Genomic DNA, 25515 nt, shown 5'->3' on the forward strand with positions numbered 1-25515 from the left:
ATGTATTGCAAAAACCACCACAATACTGCAAAGCAGTTATCCTCCAATTAAAATAAATCAATTAACTAAAAAAAATTTCTTTGCCATTTTTATTTTTTAAGAGAGGGAAGACTTCTTTCCCACTTTCGTGGAACCTTTCATATTATACTTTGGTTACTATCAGGCGTCATACATCTCCCTTGGAATGTCTCTCTCTCCTTCTCTCCTTATAAACCTTTAATTTTACTCTCCTCTGTAAATGTCTTTCTTTATAATAATTATCTCCATCTATTTCCCTCTTCTCAGCACAATACTCACTACATACACCACGTTACTTGGTCCTTGCTGTGACATGTCCTTGCATTAGTCACTGTTTTATGCTGTTCTCCTTTACTGTGAGCACGATGACCTATGGACCTGGACACGGTCTACCCTTTCAGCCTAATTGCTTACCATTCCCTATCATACAACCTATGTTCATTCACATTCAATCATTCATTTCACTTAGTCCCTCAACTGTCATTCAACAAATATTTAGCAAGTAGCTACAATATGTCAAACACAATCTAAAAGCAAGGTAAAAAAATTTTTTTAATAAAAATAAATAAATAAGAACAAAGTAAGCTCTAGCCATCCCTGACTGCAGCTTACTGTAGGTAACAGCCATCTTCCTTCACCTCTCTAAGCATTTATTCAGAATATTCCCTCTGCCTGGAAGGCCGTTCCCACTTTGTCACCATGATTAAACCTTTCTTCACAATTCAGTGCAACATGTGTCTACAATGGACTATGCACAATACAGATGCTGAGAATATATATATATTTCTTAAAAAAAAAAAAAAAAAGGGCATTTCCTGGCAGTCCAGTGGGCAGGACTCGATGCTTTCACTGCAGGAGCCCAGGTTCAATTCCTGGTTGGGGAAATAAGATCCTGAAAGCCATGTAGCATGGCTGAAAGGAGTCAAGGAGTCAATAACAGTGACGACAGACAGACCAACAACTAATCAGTGAAATGTGACACATTCTATTATATATATATAGGATAAATGGGAACTCTAAAAAGAAATACTAAGCCCAACCCAATCAAAAAATGGGCAGAAGATCTAAACAAACATTTCCCCAAAGAAGATATACAGACAGCCAATAAACACATGAAAAGATGCTTAACATCATTCATTATCAGAGAAATGCAAATCAAAACTAAAATGAGGTATCACCTCACACAGGTCAGAATGGCCATTATAAAAAACCTACAAACAATAAATGCTGGAGGGGACGTGCTGAAAAAGGAATCCCCTTGCAGTGTTGGAGGGAATGTAAACTGATACAGCCACTATGGAGAACAGTGAGGAGATTCCTTAGAAAACTAGAAATAAAACCACCATATGACCCAGCAATCCCACTACTGGGCATATACCCTGAGAAAACCATAATTCAAAAAGACACACGTACCCGCAATGTTCACGGCAGCACTACTGACAATAGCCAGGACATGGAAGAAACCTAGATATCCACTGACGGATGAACAGATAAAGAAGCTGTGTTACATGTATACAATAGGATATTGCTCAGTCATAAAAAGGAATGACTGTGTCATTGAACCTGGGTGGATGAACTGAGAGCCTGTTATACAGAGTGAAGTAAGTCAGAAAGAGAAAACCAAATATCATATATTAACACACATATATATGGAATCTAGAAAAACGGTACTGATGCACTTATTTACAGGGCAGGAAGAGAGACACAGGCAAAGAGAACAGACCTGTGGATGCAGCAGAGGAAGGAGAGAGAAGGACCACTTCAGAGCAGCACTGAAACATATATACTACCACACAGAAAAGGGAGAGCCAGTAAGAACCTGCTGGACGATGCAGGGAGCTCAACCTGGCGCTCTGTGACAACCCAGAGGGGTGGGATGGGTCGGGGAAGGGAGGTTCAAGGGGAGGGGAAATATGTATACTTATGGCTGACTCAGGTTCTTGTACAGCAGAAATCAACACAATTGTAAAGCAATTATCCTTCAATTAAAAAAATACTTAGCCTAGCCTAGGGGTGAGTTCAATTTGCTCAATGCCAATTCTTAAATCTAAAATAACAATTCCCTTGCTTTTCTTTATAGCTTCATATATGCACATGCATTCATAAAGTACAGTTTTCCTGATTTGAACTTGATATAATCATATTGTAAATATTTTTCTGCAATTTGTTTTTCCCACACAGCATGGTACTTCCTACAAAGTCTGATAAACAGCATTTTAATATCCAGTTTAATACCAAATTTTGTTATGACTTCTTTGATCTTATTTAGAACTGTGGGTTATTTAGAACTGTGCCTTTTAATTTGTAGTGGTTTAGAAGTTCTTAGTTTCATCTTTTTTGTTATTGATTTCCAGCTTAATTGCACGGACAGTGAATATATTCCATATGTTAATTTTTGAAATTTGTTGATATTTCCCTTATGGCCTAGTACAGATCAATTTTTTAACACTTTCACATATGGTTGGAAAACTGTATTGACAGATGCAGTTGTATATACATATGGCCACCAGATCAAATTTAATAATGACAATAATCAAATCTTCTGTATCTTTGCAGATTTTCTTGTCTATGTGGTCGATCAATTATTGAGAGAGGTATGCTAAAATTTCCCACTATGGCAGCAGAAGGTCAATTTCCTCCTGTAGGTCTGTCAGTAATTGTTTACAAGGAATATTACTGGGAACATACTAGTTTAGAATTATAATATCTTCCTGGTAAACTAAACTTTTAAATCAACATGTAGCGACTATGTCTAACATTGCTTTTCTCCTTAAAGTATATGTGTCTGATACTAGGCTTTCTTTTGACTACTATTTGTTTTTTCTATCCTCTGACCTTCTACTTTTCTGCAGCTTTATGCTTTTAGGTATTTCTCTTATAAATAGCATAAAGCCAAATTTTGCTTTTCTCCCCAATCCAGTCTGACAATCTTTGCCTCCTAAATGCAGAGTTCAGTACATTTACACTCATTGTGATTACAGAAAATATTCTAGATTCATTTTTACTACAGTATTTTGTGCTTTCATAATTGAACTGTTTATTTCTCTTAATGCCATCTTTTGGAATGAATCTGTCCACCTCATTCCATGATACACTAGACTTAGCAATGATATATTCTAGTTATATTTTGCTAGAGGTTACCCTTCAAAACCTTAAAATATCAACTTAACATTCTAAACATAGTCATTATCTTTACCTACTTCTCAAACAATACAAACTTTGAGTACGTTAAGTTCAGTTACACCCCTCACAATTTATCAGTTATTATTATCCAGAAATTACAGTAGTCCCCCTTTATTTGTGGTATTGCTTTCTGCAGTTTCAATTACCTGTGGTTAACCACAATCTAAAAATATTAAATGACAGACTTCCCTGATAGTACAGTGGATAAGCCAATGCAGGGGACACAGGTTTGATCCCTAGTCCAGGAAGACTCAACTACTGAAGCCTCCCTCTAGGGCCTGCGAGCCACAACTGCTGAGCTCCTGGCTGCAACTACTGAAGGCTGCATGCCCAAGAGCCTACGCTCTCCAACAAGAGAAGCCACCGCAGTAAGAACCAGCACACTGCAACTAGGCAGTAGTCCTTGCTTTTTGCAACTAGAGAAAATCTGAGACCAGCAACAAAGACTCAGCGCAACCTAAAAAAATAAAAATACTATATGAAACATGCCAGATACGAACAATGATTGCTTTAAATTGTGCACCGGGTAGCATGCTGAAATCCTGAACTGTCCGTTCAGTCCCACACTTCAGGCCGTCAGTTATCCCCCTGCTGAGTCACTTTGCAGACTTCTCAGTTACCGGGTCAGCTGTCACAGGATCGACACTGCAGTGCTTGTGTTCAAGTAACCCTCGTTTTACTTAATAATGGCACCCAAGTGCAGGAGCAGTCATGCTGGCAATCTGTATATGCCAAAGAGAAGTCACAGAGTGCTTCCTTTATTTGAAAAGGTAAGGCTCTCTACTCGGTAAGAAAAGGAAAAAAACTGTATGCTGAGGTTGCTAAGACCTAAGTAAGAACAAATCTTCGATCCATGAAACTGCGAAGAAGGGAAAAGAAATCCGTACTAGTTTCATCATCACATCTCAAGCTGCAGAAGTTATGGCCACAGTGTGTAACTTGTATGTGGCCACATACACTGTGGCCACAGTGTATGGCCACAGTGCTTAGTTAAAATGGAAAAGGTATTAATTTGTACCATAAGCTATTTTGAGAGAGAAACAGGTCACATTCACATAATTTTTCCTACAGTATATTGTTATAACTGTTCTATTTTATTATTAGTTACTGCTGTTATTCTTACTGTGGCTAGAAATTAAACTTTATCATGGGTATGTACATATGGAAACAAGATAGTATATATATATATATATATATTAATAGTATTTCATATTATCCATGATTTTAACCATCCATGAGGGGTCTTGGAACATAGTCCCCAAAGATGGGGGGTGCTAATACTAAACGTCTGTCTTGGTTTGTTTTAACCTTACAAACTAGACACTGTTAATGTTTTTTTTTTTCCCCATGTAATTCATTGTTTAATATATTGGCTTTTGAAAACAGACCACTCTAGATACACTTGGGAGCCTCGGGTGTGTCTGCAGAGAGAGCTGCATGAGGGCGGGATGAGGGGGGTGTGGCTGGGGAGGGGCCGCTGGACGGGCACACACAGCACAGGGTGGGGATGGCACTTCCCTCCCTGAGCTCTGGGGTTAGGGGTCGGATGGCTCAATGTGGGGGGTGCCGGCGCTGCTGGGCGAGGCGGCCGGGGTGGATCCTTCTGCCTCGCCCCCAGTGAACCCAGAGCGCAGGCGTGCTGGATGCCTGCGGTCCAGCTTACCTTCTCCCCAGCTCCACACTCCGCTGGGGCATCGAGCCCACGTGGTTTACCCAGTGGGGCCTCTTTCTGCCCCTCGCTCCGGAGCCTGGGCAGGGTGACGGGTGGGTCCCTGCATCTCCCAGCACATTGCTGGGGCCATGTGAGCCCCATCCCCACCCCCCACCCCGTGCACTGGTGGGTAGGAACCCAGGTCATGGCCAGTGCCGGCAGCTGCTCCTGACCACCGTGGCCAGCCCCACCGCCCCCCAGCCCCCAGCGAGGTGGGGGCCCTGGATGCTTGCCTCCTTGGGTGTCCTAGGGGGTGCTCACCAGAAGGACCCTCCACTCCTCCCGTGAGCCTCGGGCTCACCTTGGTGACTCAGAACAGCACTGGGGGTTCCCCAGCCAGTGGGGGCACTGCGGGCACCCTTAGGCCAGTGTGCTTATTCCTGGGGTCCATTGGCAGGTTTCATGCAGCGTGCGTCCCCAGTTATAGGTACTGTGAGCTGTTCCTAGAGGGTGGCCATGCCACCAGGCCGTGAGATGTGGAACCCAGGGCTGCCAGCTCTGTGCCACCCCGAGGAGAGGGTCTCGTGAGGGTGGGCCTCGGTCCCCAGCGCCCACATTCAGAGCCCTGTCAGAGCCCTTTGGACGGACGCGTGCCCAGCGCGGTCTCCACGCAGGGCACAGCCTTGCCGCATGGCCTGCCACGGATTTGGTCCTGTTAACCTGTTTGATGTCCAGCAAAACTCCAGGAGTTGGTGGGCAAGTCCCACCCCGGGGAAGCACCGGCTGGGTGTGGGTATGAGTCCTTGGCCCCGACAGAGCAAGTAGACACTGTTAATGTTTTATACCATCAATTTGTTTTAGTTTCATCCACAAAAGATTTGAACGCTTTCAGTAAATATTTTGGAACTAAAAAAAAAAAACATTTCGTTCACATTTATTATTTTTTTTGTTGTTGCTGGCTACTCATTTCTATGTCTCAAAATCTTTTCAGTCCATTTTCCTTCTTCCTTAATACCCTGACACTCCTGAAGACTACAAAAGATTTTGGATGTCCCTCAAATCTGGCCTCATCTAACGTTTCTTCATGATAAAATCCAGGTTATGGATTCTTGGCAAGATTATCCCAAAAGTCATACTGTGCCCTTTCAGTGCATCACATCAGGAGGTACAAGATGTCAGTACGTCTCATGACTGATTACTGATTATTGGTTACTTTTATTATTTAGTTATGGTAGTATAACTCCATGCCTCTTAATAGCTCTCATGTTTTCCATCTCTATGTCTCTATGTTACATTCTGTATAATTTCTTCAGCTCCATCTTCCCATTTATTATTTCTTTCTCCAAATGTGTCTAATTTTTTAACATGTGCATTGTTTTTCTAATTTAAACTTTTTAATTATCATGTTTCCAGATATTTTCCAAAATGTCCTGATCAATGCTGATAGTCTTTGGTTCTTTCATGTTACTTTAACTCCCTCTTTTAACATACTTATTTTATATTTCATATCTATTAATCCAAATATCGATAGTCTTTCAGAGTTTCACTCTATAGTTTATTTCCTCTCATTCTTGCTCATGGTAGCCTGTTTAACAATTTGGAGAAGGTGAGGGGATGTGCATTCATGTTCAATTGAAATCCTACCTTTGGCAATTTTTTCAGATGTCTATTTAAAGTGCCTTTCTTTGAGAAGGACTGGCATTTGCTTTGGCCAGGAGACTAGTAGTAGCACCAACAGAGGATCTCTTAAGCTAGATTTTTGTCTTGGTTTTTTGGAGGCCACACAAGTAGTATAAACTCAGGCTCAAACCTCCATGAGTTAGGGCCTGTGGTAAAGAGAAAACTTTTTTTTGAAATTCTACTCAAAGTCAAGGTACTTTGCAACACTCCCCCTCTGTGGTATGGTAATCTACTTTTTTTTCTTTTAGCAACCAAGAATGGAATTCTTTGGAAGTCCTGACTTTATTTGGGTGGGGGTAGGAGGGCTTCAGTTGCGACTTTTCACTTTGCTTGGGTCCAGAGCTTTCTTTCCTGTTCCCAGATGCTAGGCCAAAAGGATACGGAAGTAACTCCAGAACAAACATTACTTCCAATGACAGCTTACCAGCATAGATTCATGTTAGCTCAGTATTTCTGGCTTCCGCGAAATCCTTCCTTTTTCCTCAGTTCAGCCATGAAATAAGAGTTTTGATTTGTTTTTTAATCTAGCATTTTCTGGTATACTAAAATGCAAAGTTTCCTTGTACCTCTAGCTCACCATATTGCCAAAAACAGAGGTCCTTAATGGTTTTTTGAATAATGATAGGGGAAAAAATGCTTTAGGGTTTAGTAGAAAAGGCAGAGTTTTTAATGATAATTTTTAAAAAGAGATCTGGATTAAATTTCAGGTTCTTTATAAAGTATGACTAATAATCATAGAATCAACCTCAATGAGTAGAAAGTGAGAAGAGGGTTTCCTACCAATTCACATTTGTCCTGTTTGGCTATTCCCTGCTGCCTAGAGTTACTGTTTTTATAGACCACCCAGAATAGGCCAGTTCCTTGAATCCTGTGCCAAAAATCACTAGATGCCTTCTTTACCATCTACGCAATATCAATAAGGTCAGAAAAATTAACCCTTTTAAGTCTATTTAGTTTATTTTCTTTTTCGGTGTAGTAACTATTTGGGTACACAAAACTCTTCAAACTAGTCAGTTTTGCTACATATTACTTTGACAAAACTCTCTTACTTTAGACGTAAGATGTATTTACATTTCAACACCAACTGCCTTCAGGAAATGTTTCTTAAGGCATACCTATATTTGGCAAACGTGTGTTATATATTTTCTCACTTGGACCCATACCAATAAGACACAAAAGTTCAATTCTACATTGAACATCTGAAACAACATTAACAACACTATTATGGTAATGTGAGCTCTTCTGAAAGAGTTTATGTTCCTAAATCTAAAATGCTTTTGAAATCTCTGATTAAAATGTCTATTCATCTGGCCAGACTTAGTTTTGTGGTACCTGAGAAAAGTTGAGTTAGAACTCATGGTCTGTTATTTAAAAGCCTATGCAGTTTCTATACCAATCAAAACAGAAAAATGCTTGCTTTATATATATATATATACATATATATATATATATATACACACACACACATATATATACACACATACATACACACACATACACAAGGCCACGGATGTGGAAGTTGTTCAATAGATATCTTCCAGGTGGTACTAATAAGGTTCAACTAGGGAGTTCCTGTTCCTCTGGCAGACTCCCAGGTCTGAGAAGATCCTCTGTCTTGCAGTGAAAAAGACTGCAAACGGTGAGGTCAATTAAGAAATACTTCTGAATAATACACATGATGGAATATCTTCATACCCAACATTTGCTTCAGGGGTAGATTTCAGCCTTTCAAGTCATTGTTGCTTTCTAGCTTTGATATTTCACTGTTTGTGCTGAATTTTCTCCAGAAGAAATAATTCCTGCTTTGTGTGAATTTTTATAGCCAGTTTCTTTCCTATTTCCTTCTTGGTGTCTGGAGATACTCCAACTTGTTAAGACATTTTGATATTTCTTCATTCCTTCTAGCTCTTCTCTGTTTTTTTATCTTCAGTCTAAGCCTTTTAAACATGTTTTAAAAATCTGAACAGTTCCTAATATTCCCAGTACTTCTTGGCTTTCTGTTCCTAAAGCCTTCACATAAAGACAGACATAGATTTCCTTGGGTTGCTCCTCAGGATTTTCAAGTATTTCAACTTTCTTCCATTCTTAATTACTCTTTTTGTACTATCCATCTAATTTTTTTAAACACAAACCTTTATTGATAAATTGAGACCACTATCCCCTCCATCCATAATGGGTCAATCTACTTGCTCATGGAAATAAGACCCATCCTCTGGTACACCCATCATCTCAGCATCTGTGAAGATGAATAATTCATTAAAAATTTTTTGTTCCTGTCTTATCTTTCAAATCTCTGTTGACTTATACAGACTTTCACAACAGGACACACCCAACACCATTCTCACTTCCTGCAACAAAATTCCACTGTCTTTATTCGTTCATCAAATGCTACTACAAAAAGTCTCTGTGACTACCATTATCAGAGTTATTGATGTTCCTTCAAGAATATGCTCCTATCTTTACACAATGTCTACATAATGTTTTTTCATATTACAATTGTTTACATATGTGCTTCTCTTACTAGACATGCTTTTAATCATGTTTACATTCCTGGTTCCTTGCTCAGCACCTGACAAACATATAAAAGTATATGGTGTATGTCTGAGTGAAAAAATAATGAGACCCTCACCTCACAGAGCCTAGATAACAAATGAGGAACTAAAAGCACACAGCTTTTAAGAAATCATGCATAATGGGTATCTCTGGGATTCCGTGGTAGTACAGTGGATAGGAATCCACCTGCCAATGCACAGGACATGAGTTCGATCCCTAGTCTGCCGGGAGCCAGCACACGAGATCTCACCCATGACAAGGTCGTGAGGAGGAGACCTGACAAGCAAGGCAGATCAGGACTTCAGGGATTTAGAAAAGCTGCCCCGGCACTCACCTTAAGGATTATCTCTGTCTTTCCGATGCTTGCTGTATTAGACTACTCCCTAATTTCTGTGACACGGGTAGAAGGCCTTCCCTGATCTCTTTCCAAACAGAATCAACTTAGAACTTTAATTAATATGTCCACCGGACAGTGGTATCCTATAAGATTATCCAGGATGAAAGGAGTGTTTCAATTTAGACCCCTTTGCTGGCATTCTAGCCTGCTTGGCAAATGCGAACTAATGCACATGACTGCTCACAACACCTTAATCATAAACAGCATAAAGAACCTGGTCACATAAAGGCCCTAATAGGCACAGAGCCCTCCGGGGGTGAGGAAGCCCTATTAGAGAACACAAAAATATTATTCTAAAAGTGGTTATAGTTAAAGATTTAGAAAAATAAGAGTTTAGAATTGTTAATTTTAACCAGGAATGCTAAACAGGGGCTGCCTCACTGGAGCTGCAGAGTCTTTGTGTGGTAAACCTTTTAGATAAATTTAACTGATAACTTCTGCAAAAGGACTGACCTTTGTGTTCATTAAAGAATAGATTACGGAAAACAGCTTTGCATTCACCTAGGTCATAAAATGTCAATAGGCCCCAAGGCCAGAAGATAATGTACAAGACTCTCACAAAGAAGTATGCAGAAAACACCCTGGTTTCGTGAAGGATGAGCCGATGTAATATTAAACTATCTTCCCCTTAAAAATGTACTAACTTAGAATATAAAAGCTACTGTAAAAAAAATAAAGATGTGCCAGACTCTGCTGCACCCCCCACCTGGCCTCTCTCTCTCTCTCCCCCTCGCAGACTTGGCCCTATCAAGGCTGGTCTCACGTGTCTCCTCTCGCCGACACCGTTCATCCTGAGGGTACCCCCTGGATCCTGCCGAGGCTGGACCCCGGCACTAGTCCAGGAAGATTCTACGTACAGTGGACCAACTAAAGCCTGTGTGCCACAATGACTGAGACTGCGGGCTGCAACTACTGAAACCCATGCACCTAGAGCCTGTGCAATGCAACAAAAAAGCCACGGAAGTAAGAAGCCCGTGCACCACAACAAAGAGAAGCCCCTGGTCACCACAACCTACATTCACGGAGCTCCATCTGGTGCTGAGGGTCCCAGTATAAAATGCTTCGTTTTGAGAGCTGTTCATGACTCTACTGATGCTGTTGCTGAGTGCAGAAGAATTGATGCTTTTCAACTGTGCTGTTGGAGAAGACTCTTGAGAGTCCCCTGGACTGCAAGGAGATCCAACCAGTCCATCCTAAAGGAGATCAGTCCTAATAATATTCATTGGAAGGACTGATGCTGAAGCTGAAACTGCAATACTCTGGCCACCTGATGCGAAGAACTGACTCATTGGAAAAGACCCTGATGCTGGGAAAGATTGAAGGCAGGAAGAGAAGGGGACGACAGAGGGTGAGATGGTTGGATGGCATCACCGACTCGATGCACATGAGTTTGAGCAAGTTCCAGGAGTTGGTGACAGACAGGGAGGCCTGGTGTGCTGCAGTCCATGGGGTCGCAAAGAGTTGGACACAACTGAGCGACTGAACTAACTGACGACTTTATATTCACTCTACAGGAACCTAATTCATTTTATTCAGGGAATTCAGTTACATTCAGGTTCCTAAATCAGGATGACAAAGTTTTGATTAGCATGTCTCTTACCTCCTATGTTAATCAAGAGAGAGATCTTGTTGAATAAAGAAGGCGCACTGCTTGGGACTTTGCTGATGCTTCAGTGGTTAAGAATCTGCCTTGCAGTGCAGGGGACAGGGCTTTGATCCCTGGTTGGGGAGCTGAGACCCCACATGCTACGGGACAGCTAAGCCCACACACAACTACTGAGCCCGCACATGCACAATGTGACTCTGTGCCACAACTAGGGGGCCCACACGCCACAACTGGGAAGTCCACGCACCACAACGAAGGATCCCGCATGCCGCAACTAAGACCTGATGTGGTGAAACAAATAAATGTCTTTTTAAAACAGGAGTCCAGTTTTCAAACACAAAAACAAAATAATTTTAATATAAAGAATATGGGTAAAATGTCAAAAATAAATAATGAAAAAAGTAGTAAAAATTTTTTTAAATAATTCAAATGCTTATTTCAGGTATCTCTTCAGCATATTTTATGTAACTTGTCAGTATAGTGTCAACTTTCAAAAATAAGTCAACTTGGAATTAAGACTTTTCACTGAGTTGTCTTAGTTAACTAATTAAAAAGCTAGGTCTCTGGGACTCCATGAAGAGAATGCGCTAACATCAAACAACAGCAAAAGTCCAATATGAGATCTAGACTTTATTTTTAGAAGACGACTACATAGAAATAAAATGGGAATGGCCTGGTTTGGCCATCAAGCATGTGAAAAGGGGGTTCATTATACTATTACACTATTTTCTGTTTAAAATCTTCATAAATAAAAAAGAGATTATTATTATTCAACTGATAATTCCTTTCAGTTCTCATCTAATTTTAACATAGATTTCACTCCTATCCCTAATAAATCTGCCTTCCAAGATTACCACTGACATGCTAGGCATCAAATTCAGTATCCTCATGTTTTCTGCCTCTCCCAAACCCTCAACATGTGATACCACTGCTCAAGCCCCTCCTGAAACTCTTTTCATCCTTGGCTTCAGAAAATCATCTTCTCATTCTGTCCCCAATCCTATTCACTTTGAGTGCCTTTCTATTGTTTATCTATGTTATTTATTTATGGTCTATCTATTACTGTTCATGCTGAGTCCCTCAGATTGTTCTTATTCTTCTCTATTTTTCTCCTTGGATAATCTCAGCTACTCCACTAACATCTCTGTCTATCTATCAGATAATCGGTAATTTCCAATATCTAGTCACTGTCTCCAGAGAAGGCAATGGCAACCCACTCCAGTACTCTTGCCTGGAAAATCCCATGGACAGAAGAGCCTGGTAGGCTGCAGTCCATGGGGTCGCTAAGAATTGGACACGACTGAGCAACTTCATTTTCACTTTTCACTTTCATGCATTGGAGAAGGAAATGGCAACCCACTCCAGTGTTCTTGCCTGGAGAATCCCAGGGATGGCGGTGCCTGGTGGGCTGCCGTCTATGGGGTCGCACAGAGTCAGACACGACTGAAGCGACTTAGCAGAAGCAGCAGCAGTCACTATCTCAAATTTCCCAATATCTAGTCACTATCTCAAATTTATACTAACAATAAAAACCATTATTTTCTATCATGAAACTATTCATCTTTATATGTTGGCTACTTCATATAAGAGTATCACCATTTGGTCCCTCAAGAGAGAAATTCTGGAATTATGTTTACTTTCTCTCTTTTCTTCCTCACATTCCACACTGTATTCATCATCAAATCCCACAGAGTTTACATCAGAGATGTACCCTGGGATAGTCCATCCTTTCCATCACCATAGTCCAAGTTCAGACTCTCATCTATTGCTTTACATGTATCAACAGAATCCCATGCTGTCTGTCAAAAGTTCCTCCTCCATCCAAACCATTTTCAATACCACCCTCAGAGTCATTTTAAGTCGTATTCCTAAGATTCAAAACTGATTATGTTACCCTCTGCCTAAAAACCCAGGTTTTTTAAAAAACTGGTTTACAGTAGCACTGTACATAACAGCATACTAAGCCCTTCATTATCTGGCCTCACTTGTATCACTAGCTATATTTCCTCACACACACTTCAACATACATAAAATGCACTGAATTTTTCACTCTTTTTCTGAACATGTCAGCCACTTTGTAACTGTGCCTTTTATCATGCTGCTCCCTCTGCATGGCCTGCCTTTCCCGTAGTTTTCACCAGGTGAACGATCATCATACTTTTAAGATTCAGCTTCCTCTATGGAATTTCCCTTATCAGTCTGGCATTCAACAACATGAATTGAGCATCTATCGATATGACATGAACCGTCTCCTCAAGGAATGCATATTCTCATTTATATTCTTTTAGTACTTTGTTCATGTTGATGTTATGACATCTATCACATGTTACACTCATCCTTGTATGCGTCTCCCCTCACAGCTGGATCGTGAGGTCTTTACAGGCATGGCCCCTGTCTAATTCCTCTCTGGCTCCCCAGCACCTAGGGTATTGATTTTGTTCATGTGTAAAGTACGCCACGCTTAGTGGGAATCAGAAAAAGATGATTTTCAAGATCCCTTTGAATTCTAGTATTCTATGATTTCAACATAAATGCAGCATTTCTTAGTTGTGATTTAGCTGAAAACCTGTGTCAAATACAGCTAGAATGCTTAAAATATTTATATTAATTCCTCTTCCAAACCTACTGAAGAGGAAACAGAATTACTGCTCTAGTTAGGGAGGAAATCATTCAAGCGCCTTATAATCACTGACACTCAAGTCTCATAGTATTGAGGGAGGTAATAATATAATTACAATTTAAAGGTAAGTAATTGAGGCATAGAGAGATTAAGTAACTTGAATAAGACAACAAAGTTACTAAGCTAAGTGGGGAAGCTAGGATTTGAACTCAGTCTAATTTCAAGGCCCATGATCTCTCTCAGGTCAGTATTCTGCTTTATCAGTGCTCTGTTTAATAACCTAAGGCTTCTTTCATTTACAAAAAACATGAACTTTACTTTCTGCCAGGAAGAACAAGAAAGAAGAACTAATCTTTCTTCTGTCATCTTGCCTCTGAGGAGGAAAAAAACATATCTATTTTTCCCTAGCGTATGACTAGAGTAAATATAATAAATAATAAAAATTCAAATTTCTAGCATTAGTATCCAAAACAAATATCTATACACTTACCTCATGGGTCCATAGTTCAGTACTACAAATGCCAAAACTATCATCACACAGATAGCTCTTCGCTTCGGACTAGGAACTTTAAGCCTCTGGTTCTAAAGAAAATGATCATATTAAATACAAATGAATTACAAAAAGCAACATCTAAGATAATAATAACTCTCCTCTTTACCAGCTATGAGAGTGCTTAAATGAAAACCAAAATGCAAATATAGGAAAAAGTACTTTTCTTTTTTTTTTTTTATGGAAACAGTACTTTTCAAAAGACTAAAGCAGAGCCTTTCAGAGACAGAAAAAAGGAGAGGAGTAGGAGAGAAGAAACCTAGCAACCCTTGTTGCAGAAGCCTCTTCACCTAAAAGGAAAGAATTCAACAATTTTATGTTTTTATGAAACTTCAAAGAATCCCAAGGCACTGTACTTTAGTAATTTGTCTCTCTCTTAAATCACTGTTTTCAGTAACATAATGGAATTTTCCCATGTGCTCAGGGGAAGATAGAAAGAGCAATGTAAGAAGCCAGTCTCTGGGGAATTGCCTGGCGGTCTGGTGGTTAGGACTCCATGCTTCCACTGCAGGGAGCATGGGTTTGATCCCTGGTCAGGGAATGAAGATCCCACATGCTGCACTGCACAGTCAAACAAAAAAGCCCCATTCACTAGGCAGAGGCATCTGTTTGGTTCAAGAAAGCACTGTGGTAGGAAATTCTGAAAGCAGCAGATTTCATGAACAGAATTGAGATGATTAGCCTCGCTGGGACACATAGCAACAAAATACAAAGTATAGTATAGAGGTTGGGTGAACTGAGAACATATTAAATTTTTAAATTTTTTATTGTTTACTCTTTTAAAAGGGAAGACCTAGTGGGACTACTTAGGAGACCTGATGTGATTCATTTAGTCAAAAAAAAAAAGAGAGAATGGATGCTATGATAATAAGGGAGAAGAAACCCAGGAAAAGGAGACAATTTTTATACACAGCTTGGGAGGTACAATTCAAAAGCTCCTCTTTCCAACACTTTATTCTTACTACAAATGTTTTTCGGCTTATTGTGCCTGCCTTTTGCTATTACTATTTTACAAAATTTAATTTAAAATGTAAAATTTCCAATTGCTTTATCAGGAAAAAAGAATACTTCAACCCATCACCTCGGCTCTATCACGTACTAGCACTCACCTCTGATACAACTTCGTCCAGTTGCCGCTTCAGTGAACCATTCTCTTTCTTCAGCTTCTCATTCTCCAAAAGGGCTGCCTTTAACCTTGCCTCTAGGCCTAACATGTATTCTTTCTTCTTCTTGCGGGACTGACAAGCTGACTCTCGATTTTTAATCATACGTTGCTGTCTCCTTAGCACAGCAATCTAGGAAAAGTTACAGTAAATCAAAAATAGTTGGATTTTAGAATCAGATCAGTGAAGAATATACTGATTTTTATAATTATCTTTAAGCAAATTGTTCAAAAGATAGCTTACTGTGTTTTTTTTTTTTTAAATACTCAAATGAAATAAACCGAACTCAAATGATTAAATAAGGCCTTCTAAAACCTGTTAAATGATTTCTTCTGGTGTTTTCACCAGAAATAAGACTTATTTATTGATAAATAATAAATAAGATTTATTTATTGATCTCCCTATTTTCCCTTTAGAAATACTATATATATGTATACATACAGCTTTAATCTATACACAGGCCCTGAATTACTTGACTGTTTTTCAGAACCATCTATCCTGTTACTTATAGGGCCACTTCTACTGGTAGAGTTACCATCACTTCAAATTCACCATGTGCCAACTGAATTCATTATCTCCCTCTACCTATTCTTTAAAATCTATTGATCTTCTATCAATGGTATCTCTCAGGATATAAAGGAAGGTGTGACCAGTAACCTATTTTTCCTTCATTCCCTAAATTTACTGCCTCTCTCAACCTCTTATTTACTCACTAAATACATACTGAAGATACACGAACAACCAAGTTAATTCCAGTGAAAGTGTGTCTGTCATTCCTGCTTCTCTAATTCCACTGCCATTCTCCTAATGCAGGCACCTATTGACTCATCTCCAGACTACTGCAACAACCTTCTAACTGCTTCAGCTGGCTTCAAGCTCCTCTGTCTACCATTTTTAAGATAACTTTCTTCTCCTAAAAACATTTTAATCTTGCTACTCCATTGCAAAAGCAAGCTAGTCATGTATTTTACCTATCCACCTTTGCTTTCAAAATCTTCCATAATGTGACCACTCTCTACTTTTCTAACTCTACAACTATTCACACCACACCTTCCAATCAAGGTTATTCCATGATCTTCACACATATCTAACTTGTTTCTTAATTCATACTGTTTGTTCTGATTTAGAATGCCATCTCCTCTACTAAGCTAATTCTAAAGACCGTCCAAACTCTTAATTATGATAGACCACTTGGAGTTTTTAATATTGTCTGAATTACTCACGCCCTTATAATTCAGAAGATACAGCTGAATGCTCTGTTTTAAAAATGCTGACTTTTTCTCTCTTTTCCTAGATTTTATACCTTGGAAGCCAAAACTATATGATATGACTCACAATATCTACCATAATCAAAACTTACTGACCGAAATTATTCTTGTCATATTTTCTAAACAAAGATGTGAAATGTGTTTTAGCATTAGTCTATTTCAGAGAGAATGTGAGATAGTAAAATTTAGTCCATAAAAAGAACCAAACAATATTAAATTTATTATTGTAAGTACACAGATGACAGAATTTCTGACTTCTCTATTTTGTAAAGGACTTTTAAAAAAGTAAACATTTTACTGTGGCTGTTTAATAATTTTTACTGAGATATATAAATAAAATTAAATAGTTTAATGCTTATTTCTTTTGAAATAACAATACAATTTCCACCCCATACTGCAGTTTCTAGAAATAAAGGTATACCAAATCCAACTGAGCAATCAGAATCCATAAGGAAGAAAAAAAGAACCCACGAGGAAAAGAAATATTACATGAGATGTCAAGAAGTGTATCTTTCCCTCTTTTTTTTCTTTTTTAACTGAAACTTCACAAGAATGCTGACTTCTATAACCATCAATCTACAAAATTTCCCTATGGCATAACTATCCCACTCTTCAATAATGCTAAACACACACACTGCACAAAGCAGTGGCAATCATAATGGATTTTAATTATTCATCAATTTCAAACTACTTTCTGGACAATGCCACTTTGTTCAATCTACTGTTACTCTTAGTGATCTTCACTGTTACTGAGAATGCCAGTGTCCATAATTAATACTTAACGTTGGAGTGCTGAAGTACGCAGAATGCTGAGCAAGCACATAAAAGAGAAGGTTCCCAGATGGAAGAGCTTATACTGAAAGTTGGATAAAAGGTAACCTTACTTTAAAGGCTGATTAATGTATGGACTCTAGGGAGGCTTACAGACGGCACACTACTTAATAAATTTCAAACAGGATTAGGGATTTCTATAAACAATAAAAGCACCTGCATATTATACAGCATAAAGTTTCAAAGGCTGTCAGTGCACATGCCTCATACTAAAAAAACGAAAACCACCTGTAGCCAAATATCCATTTCTTCCTATAGAAAGAGATAACAATAGTTCTGAAAATGCAGTAAATACTCAGTATTACCAATAAATACAAAGGATGAATACAGTAAAAATATATGAAGTCCACAGGAATCTCCAAACACAGAGCTCCAACTTTACATTTCAGCAAGCTATCTTCAGCTAACTGAATAAAATATTTAAATTATTCTGTATTTTCGAGGGTAAAAAAAAATAAAATTTAAGATTAAACATACACATACTGTTTGTCTGTTTGTTTGACAGGTGAGGATATGTAAAAGAAAAAAATGACTACCTGTAATTACTGTTTTGTAAACCGATTTTTCCCCCATATAACATATCATGATCATCCTTGACATGCCATGAGAATGGCAGCACAGTATTTCAATTATATTGATGCTCCATAATACGTTTAACTAATCTCCTCTTGTTGAGATTGTTAATAGTTTTCAAGATTCTTTAAAATAAGGCTCATCATTCAATACTGTTACAGTAGAAGAATCAAGGCTAGAGTTTAGGGCAGTTAATTCCAAGACCAGTGCTACTTCCACAACAGCTCCACGCTGCTTTTAAATACCAAACAGGAAGTCCTGCATTACAGTATGGAACTCTAAACTCAGTGAACTGTGTGGTTACTTTAATTATGTGCCTGCTTGAAATTGAAGGCTTAAGGTACTGCTTGTATCTGGAAGTTTACCCTCCTCTGTTAGCAGTCTACAAACATAAAATCTATACTCTGGCCCATTAATCAATTGACACATCTCCCTGTGGGCATATAAGATGATTCAGCATGACTGAGATGAGTGAACAGCTAGTCAGTCCCTGCTTCTGATCATCCTGCCTTCAGACAACTCTTTCACCAAGCATTATGCCTTGGAAAAGGAAAAACTCCTAAGCAGCAAAATACTCTCCCTTTAGTGCCACTGCACTATAAAACATTGTGTTTCATTACTAAACATTTACTTGACTGTAAGAAAGACTCTCATAACTGCCATATGACCCAGCAATCCCACTGCTGGGCATACACACCGAGGAAACCAGAATTCAAAGAGACCCGGGTATCCTAGTGTTCATCGCAGCACTGTTTATAATAGCCAGGGCATGGAAGCAACCTAGATGTCCATCAGCAGACGAATGGATAAGGAAGCTGTGGTACATATACACAATGGAATATTACTCAGCCATTAAAAAGAATACATTTGAATCAGTTCTAATGAGGTGGATGAAACTGGAGCCTATTATACAGAGTGAAGTAAGCCAGAAAGAAAAACACCAATACCATATACTAACGCATATATATGGAATTTAGAAAGATGGTAATGATAACCCTATATGTGAGACAGGAAAAGAGACACAGATGTAGTCAACAGTCTTTTGGACTCTGTGGGAGAGGGTGAGGGTGGGATGATTTGGGAGAATGGCACTGAAACATGTATATTATCATATGTGAACTGGATCGCCTTTCCAGGTTCGATGCATGAGACAGGGTGCTTGGAGCTGGTGCACTGGGATGACCCAGAGGGATGGGAGGTGGGAGGGGGGTTCAAGATGGGGAACACATGTACACCCATGGAGGATGCAAGTCAATGTATGGCAAAGCCACTACAATATTGTAAAGTAATTAGCTTCCAATTAAAATAAATAAATTTATATTAAAAAATAGTAATAAAAAAAGAAAGACTCTCATAAAAGGAGAATTTTCACAAACGGACAAATACTTTTTTGTTTGAATCAATTTAAGAGTCAAAATCCTAAGTCTCTTTGCATTATGTTTCATTTTAAGTTACTGATAAACACTACAAGACATGTTCTTCTTACAAATAAAATAGACTATTTAGACCCTTGATTCTGTGACGTTGCTAAAAAAGGAACTTCAAAGTTCTGAATGGCTATAAAGATATTAAAATATTTTACCGCTAAGAAACACATCCCAACATCTTACACAAGCTCAAGACAGATCAAGTATCGGTAACATACAGGTGAATAAACCACTAGGTTACTATACATCTATCAGTTCTAATTCTCATTTTGCTGAATCTTTCTCTCTAAACTGATGTATAAAGCAAACACTGTCACTGATTAACCTCTTCATTATATCGAACAAAACTTTATTCAATTAAATAAAAAAGAAATAAACTTCGTCTACTTGCAATTGACTCTTTAATCCTCTAAAGGTCTCATCCAATCTGAAAACAAAATGGTTCTATTACCGATGTTAAACATGTGTGCTTAATTACCATGCAGCACAATAACGACTACTGTTTCATAAAATATGGATGCTATTAACTTTGCTGTTTTATCTGATCCCACACTGTTCAAATAAAGTCAATCTTTATATTTTGTCTCCCAACACTTAAAACCATCTGCTTGAATTTTTTTCTTAATTAAGAGAATACATTTGTAGAGAGAAAGAAAAGGGAACAGCAAGTTTCAAGATACGGATAATTTGAAGTTGGCACTGCATCAGGACTGCCTTGAAAGTAAAGCCTCATTAATGGAGCACAGAGTAAAGACAACAGTGCTGAATTGAGGGAAGGCCAAGGCTTGAATCCTAACTCCATCATCGCAGGTCATATGATGGAGGTGAGGATCAAATGAGTAATGGACACGGAGGTTCTCTGTAGACTGTAATGTACCACACACATGCCATGCTGGGCTAAGCTGCTCAGTCGTGTCCGACTCTTTGCCACCCCATAGACTCTCACCCACCAGGCTCCTCTATCCACAGGATTGTCCAGGCAAGAATACTGCAGTGGGTTGCCAGTTCCTCCTCCATGGGATCTTCCAGACCCAGGGATCAAACTCATGTCTCCTGTGGCTCCTGCATTGCAGGCAGATTTTTTACCACTGAGCTATAAGTTTCACTAAAAAGAAATATCCTGCAGCTATGAATAAACTGGGTGAGGAAACAAAAATTCCCATCAACAATGTGCCTCAGAGATACTCAGATAAACTGTTCAACTAAAGTAATATTGCAAATATCTGCCTTCATTCCAGCTCTTATTTTTACAGATTTCAAATATTAAATATCAGATTAAAACAAAAACAGACAAAATCTGGAAATCCCATTTAATACATACAAAAGCAGAAAACTAGAGCCTAAGATTAAAAATCTAATTCACTCCCCTCCCAACATCCCTCAGTCTGCTCCTTATTCTGTATTTATCAGGACTCTCACTCATCTGCCTGAGAAGGCCAATAGGAGGTTTTATGCACTTACAAAGTGTCTGGTATAGACCAGTTCACCAATATCAGCCATCTAAGTAATATGGCCTTGACTGAAATATTTAACCAATTGATTCATTCAATGGTAAAATGAGAATAAAGCCCACTTTACAAGGATTTTGAGAGAATCAAATAGGACTATGTGAAAATAAATGTGAAGTACTTATTAAAACTATATTAGAAAAAAGCTGAACTTCTCAGAAGTGTCAAAAAGACAAAGGCTATGGAAATGCTCCAGATTAAAAGAAGTCAAAGAGACATGACATCTCAATGCAATATCTGACCCTATAGGGATCCTATATTGGAGGGGGAAAAACTCAAGTGATAAAACTGTCATATTGACAGCTGAATAAAGTATTTTACAAACAAATTTATGAAGGTGATAACTGTACTGTGGGTAAGTAAGAGAATATCCCTATTCTGAGGAAATACACACTGACATATTTAAGGGTAAAGAAACTATAAGGTATGTAACTTACTGTAAAATAATTCAGGAAAAAATGTATATGTGTGTGTGTGTGTATATATATATATATATATATATATATATATATGTATGTATATATATATATATATATGCAGATGGATAGACAGGCAGATAAATAAAACTAACTGTTAAAGCAAATGTGGTAAAATGTTAACAACAGGTGAATCCAGGTAAAAGTACATGGGTGTTCTCTGCACTAGTTTTGTTTTTACAACTTTTTAAAATTTGAAATTATTACCATATACAAGGTCTGGTACACATGTACACACACACACACACACAAGACTGCAGTACCAACATAACACTAAGGAGTTATAGGAAAAGAAAAAAGAACTTTCCTTTAAAACTCAAAATCAAGGGTGGTAAGAGCCACAGAAAATGTTAACCATAACAGGTTTAATCTTTGAGTATTATTTGTTAACCACCTTTAACCAGTCAAAAGTTCTCTTCTGTTAACAATTAATATTCTTTCACACATTTGTAGAGCAGTAATGTTCTGGAGAATACACACCTTCAAGACTATAGCCAATGATATTTTCATTGAAATAATCTATTCACTTAATTTGTCCATTTGATTGTTGGGTTAACTTGCATCTTTCTGATTTGTAAACACTCTTTATATGCTAAAAATTGTTTTTAAAAGACTACAAAAAGTTGTACATGAATTTTCAAAGCAGCATTATTCCTAACAGCCTAAAAGCAGAGACCACCCAAATGTCCATCAACTGATGACTGGATAACCCAAACGTGGTCTATCTGGAAAATGGACTATTATTTGGCCATGAAAAGGAGTAAACATTGAAATAAGACACATAAATGCATCTTGAAAAATATTATGCTAAGTGAAAGAAATCATACACAAAAGCTACATCATGTATAATTCTATTGATATGAAATGTCCAGGATAGGCAACTCCATACAGAAAGCAGGCTTCCCTCATAGCTCAGTTGGTAAAGAATCTACCTGCAGTACAGGAGACCCTGGTTCAATTCCTGGGTCAGGAAGATATGCTGGAGAAGGGATAGGCTACCCACTCCAGTATTCTTGGGCTTCCCTTGTGGCTCAGCTGGTAAAGAATCCACCTGCAATGTGGGAGACCTGGGTTTGATCCCTGGGATGCAAAGATCCCCTGGAGAAGGGAAAGGCTATCCACTCCAGTATTCTGGCCTGGAGAATTCCATGGACGGTATAGTCCATGGGGTCAGAAAGAGCTGGACACAACTGAGCAACTTTCACTTTCCCTTATACAGAAAGCAGATTAGGAAGTAGCTGCCAGGGGTTGAAAAGGATGGCAGATGAGGAATGACTGCTAACAGGAATGGAGTTTCTTTTTAGGCTGATGAAATATCCTAGCATTAAACATCAGTGACAATTGCATAACTCTGAGAATATACTAAGCAATCACTAAAGAGTACATTTTAAAAGGGTAAACTCAGACTTCCCTGGTGGTCCAGTGGCTAAGAATCCACCTGCCAATGCAGGAGACACAAGTCTGATCCTTGGTCCAGTAAGACTTCACATGCGGCAGGGCAACCAAACCCATGTGCCACAACTACTGAAGCCCAAGCACCCCAGAGCCCATGCTCTGAAACAAGAGAAGCCGCCACAATCAGACGGTCACGCACTGCCATGAGAGAGCAGGCCCCACTTGCTGCAACTAGAGAAAGCCTGTGCACAGCAATGAAGACCCAGCAAAGCCGAAAAAAATAAATAATTTTTAAAAATAAAAAGGTAAACTCTGTAGTATATGAATTTTAGCCCAATTAAGCTATTAAAAAACTCCAAGCAAACAAGGACTTTCATTCACCTCAAAAGGCCATGGAAGGCAGAAGCTAAGGACTCTCTTTTCAGACAAATGTACATGCATGCAAAGTATTACAAGCAAAGAACACAGTGAGGTGAAGAACAGGGAACTTGTTTAGGGGAACACTGAAACCTATTGATGGGTTCCATTAAGAAACCCTGTGACTGTCATTCTTGCACACTTAAAGTAGAAGAACAAATTACAATTACCCCTAAGGTGACAAACTACCTAGTTTCTGATGCTCTAGTTTCAGTTCCAGGGATTTCTCCTACAGATATACGTTCATATGAACAAAGTGAAATAAGTACCAAGTGATTCAATGGAAGAATGTTTACAAAGGAAAAAACCCCCATAAAACCCTTAAATGATTATGACAGCTGTATGAGATAAGACTACCATGCACCTATTAAAATATTAAGAAAACTTTGTACGTACTGCTGTTGAAAAATCTCTAAGATATATTGAGAAGAGTGACATGCAGGACAGTGTTTATAGTATGTTACCATTTCCATAAAACAGGTAAATAGGTAAAAAGATATATTCTTATATACTAAAGAACTATCTCAGAAAGAATGCACAAAAACCTGGTAACAATGATTGCTTCTGAGCAGGGAAACAAAATGGCTAGAAAGCATCTAGGTCATGGGAGGACTGTCTTCCTAGGAATAAGTCTCCAGGGGTAGTTTACAGGAAGAGAAATTAGAGAAAGGACAGAAGCATTTAATTTTTTATTAAGATATAAATCAGCATCCCTATAAAAATAATTATTTATTAACCTTATCAAGATGCTAAACTTAGAAATAAAGAATAAAGAATGTTAAAGCTGCCATGACATAAATCTAACCTAATGCAACACATCAGAGAAAAAAAATCTGTTCACTTCTCATTCCAAAGCTACTATAGCCATAGAAGAGATTACTTGCCAAAGTCTTTATTCAGGATAAATTTTTAGGAGCCCCAAATCTCCATCTAAAGAGGAACTGCAAATATTTTAACAAAGCATGCTTTTCTTTTACGTGCAGAGTGTCTGGTAGCAGCAAAGCCAAAAAGCAGTCAGCACAGAAGTAATTTCTTTACTAGAATCTGGATAGTTTTTCAGATCTCTAAATCTTCCTGTTGAATTTGTTCTAATGGATTCCTCTACTTTATAGCCTAAAGAAATATCATGATCTCAATGTCTCTGTTGCTTAAGAATTTAGTTACTAAAAAGTTCATTATTTATTCACAATTTATCTTCTTAGATCTAAGGTAGTCACACAATTCAAGGTTATTCAGCTCACACTTTGACCTGACAGAGTATCTATTTGTGGGTTTACAGACAAAATAAGCATCTTAAATGTTCAGTAGTTGCACATTTTTTTTTTGAAATAGAACACAGACACTCTCCATCTTTCTAACAGTTTCTCTGCACTGCTCTGCATTGTAAACAGATTGTAAACAGTTTTAGATTCATACTTTTCTTGGAAGCTACCCCTTTAGGGGGTACCCTGTGAATCCTGCTACTGCACATCCTCCTGGGTATGACAAGAATACAAAGCCCTGACCACTCTTTATCCAGGCCATTTCTCAGGGCTGACCTTGAGAGATGAGGTAACATCTCCCTCTGGACGATGAGGAGGCTTGCTTACTGCTTGCTGTAAATGTAGTCAATTCCCAACTTCAGCATTCTGCCACTGCAATAAAGGAACACTGGGTGTACAGCATCATCTGGGCCAGCATCACATCAACCCCATGCTGACAATACTAACAATACCTGAATTTTTGAACTTAGTAACTATGTAACACTTGCCCCCACAGGAAAGAAACACAAAGTTTCAATTTGGCAGGATGCCAGGGGAATTCCTCCACACCACTCTAATACCCAAGGCCAGGGGAAAGGGATGCCCCAGCACCCACCTCCTCGGGATGGCTCTGGTGACCCAGGACAGGCACTCCCAAAGGGAAGGGACAGGGATGGAAGGAGTCAAAGTCACTAAGTAAAGAGCAAAACAGGGGGTCCAAAGTAATAAGGGGCTTGGAAGATGCTCAGTGGAGTGAATGGACTGAGAGGAAGACCTGCGGCCTTCTGTCAGTATAGCCTGTACCCCTTCATCAGTCTCCCATCTGATGTTATTTCAAGTTCTGAACTTGTTTCTGATCACTTTCTTTTCATTGTTTCCACCAACTGATTTCTATTAAGGGTTTTTGCTCCACCTTGACCCACTTGCGACATTTAGAATAGAATTTCACCACTCTTTT

General features: G+C 38.7%; 1 protein-coding gene across 1 annotated transcript in view; it reads right to left on the bottom strand.

Moving 5' to 3' along the window:
- Nucleotides 1-25515, bottom strand: part of ATF6 (activating transcription factor 6) — a 239836-nt gene that overhangs the window by 174788 nt on the left and 39533 nt on the right. The window contains exons 9-10 of the mRNA XM_043450905.1: nucleotides 15368-15553; nucleotides 14199-14290 (exon numbers count right to left, since the gene is read on the bottom strand). Of these exons, the coding sequence (XP_043306840.1) occupies nucleotides 14199-14290; nucleotides 15368-15553 (278 nt within the window). The remainder of the gene's footprint in view (nucleotides 1-14198; nucleotides 14291-15367; nucleotides 15554-25515) is intronic.

Source organism: Cervus canadensis, chromosome 2 (genome assembly GCF_019320065.1).
Source record: "Cervus canadensis isolate Bull #8, Minnesota chromosome 2, ASM1932006v1, whole genome shotgun sequence".
Taxonomy (NCBI): domain Eukaryota; kingdom Metazoa; phylum Chordata; class Mammalia; order Artiodactyla; family Cervidae; genus Cervus; species Cervus canadensis.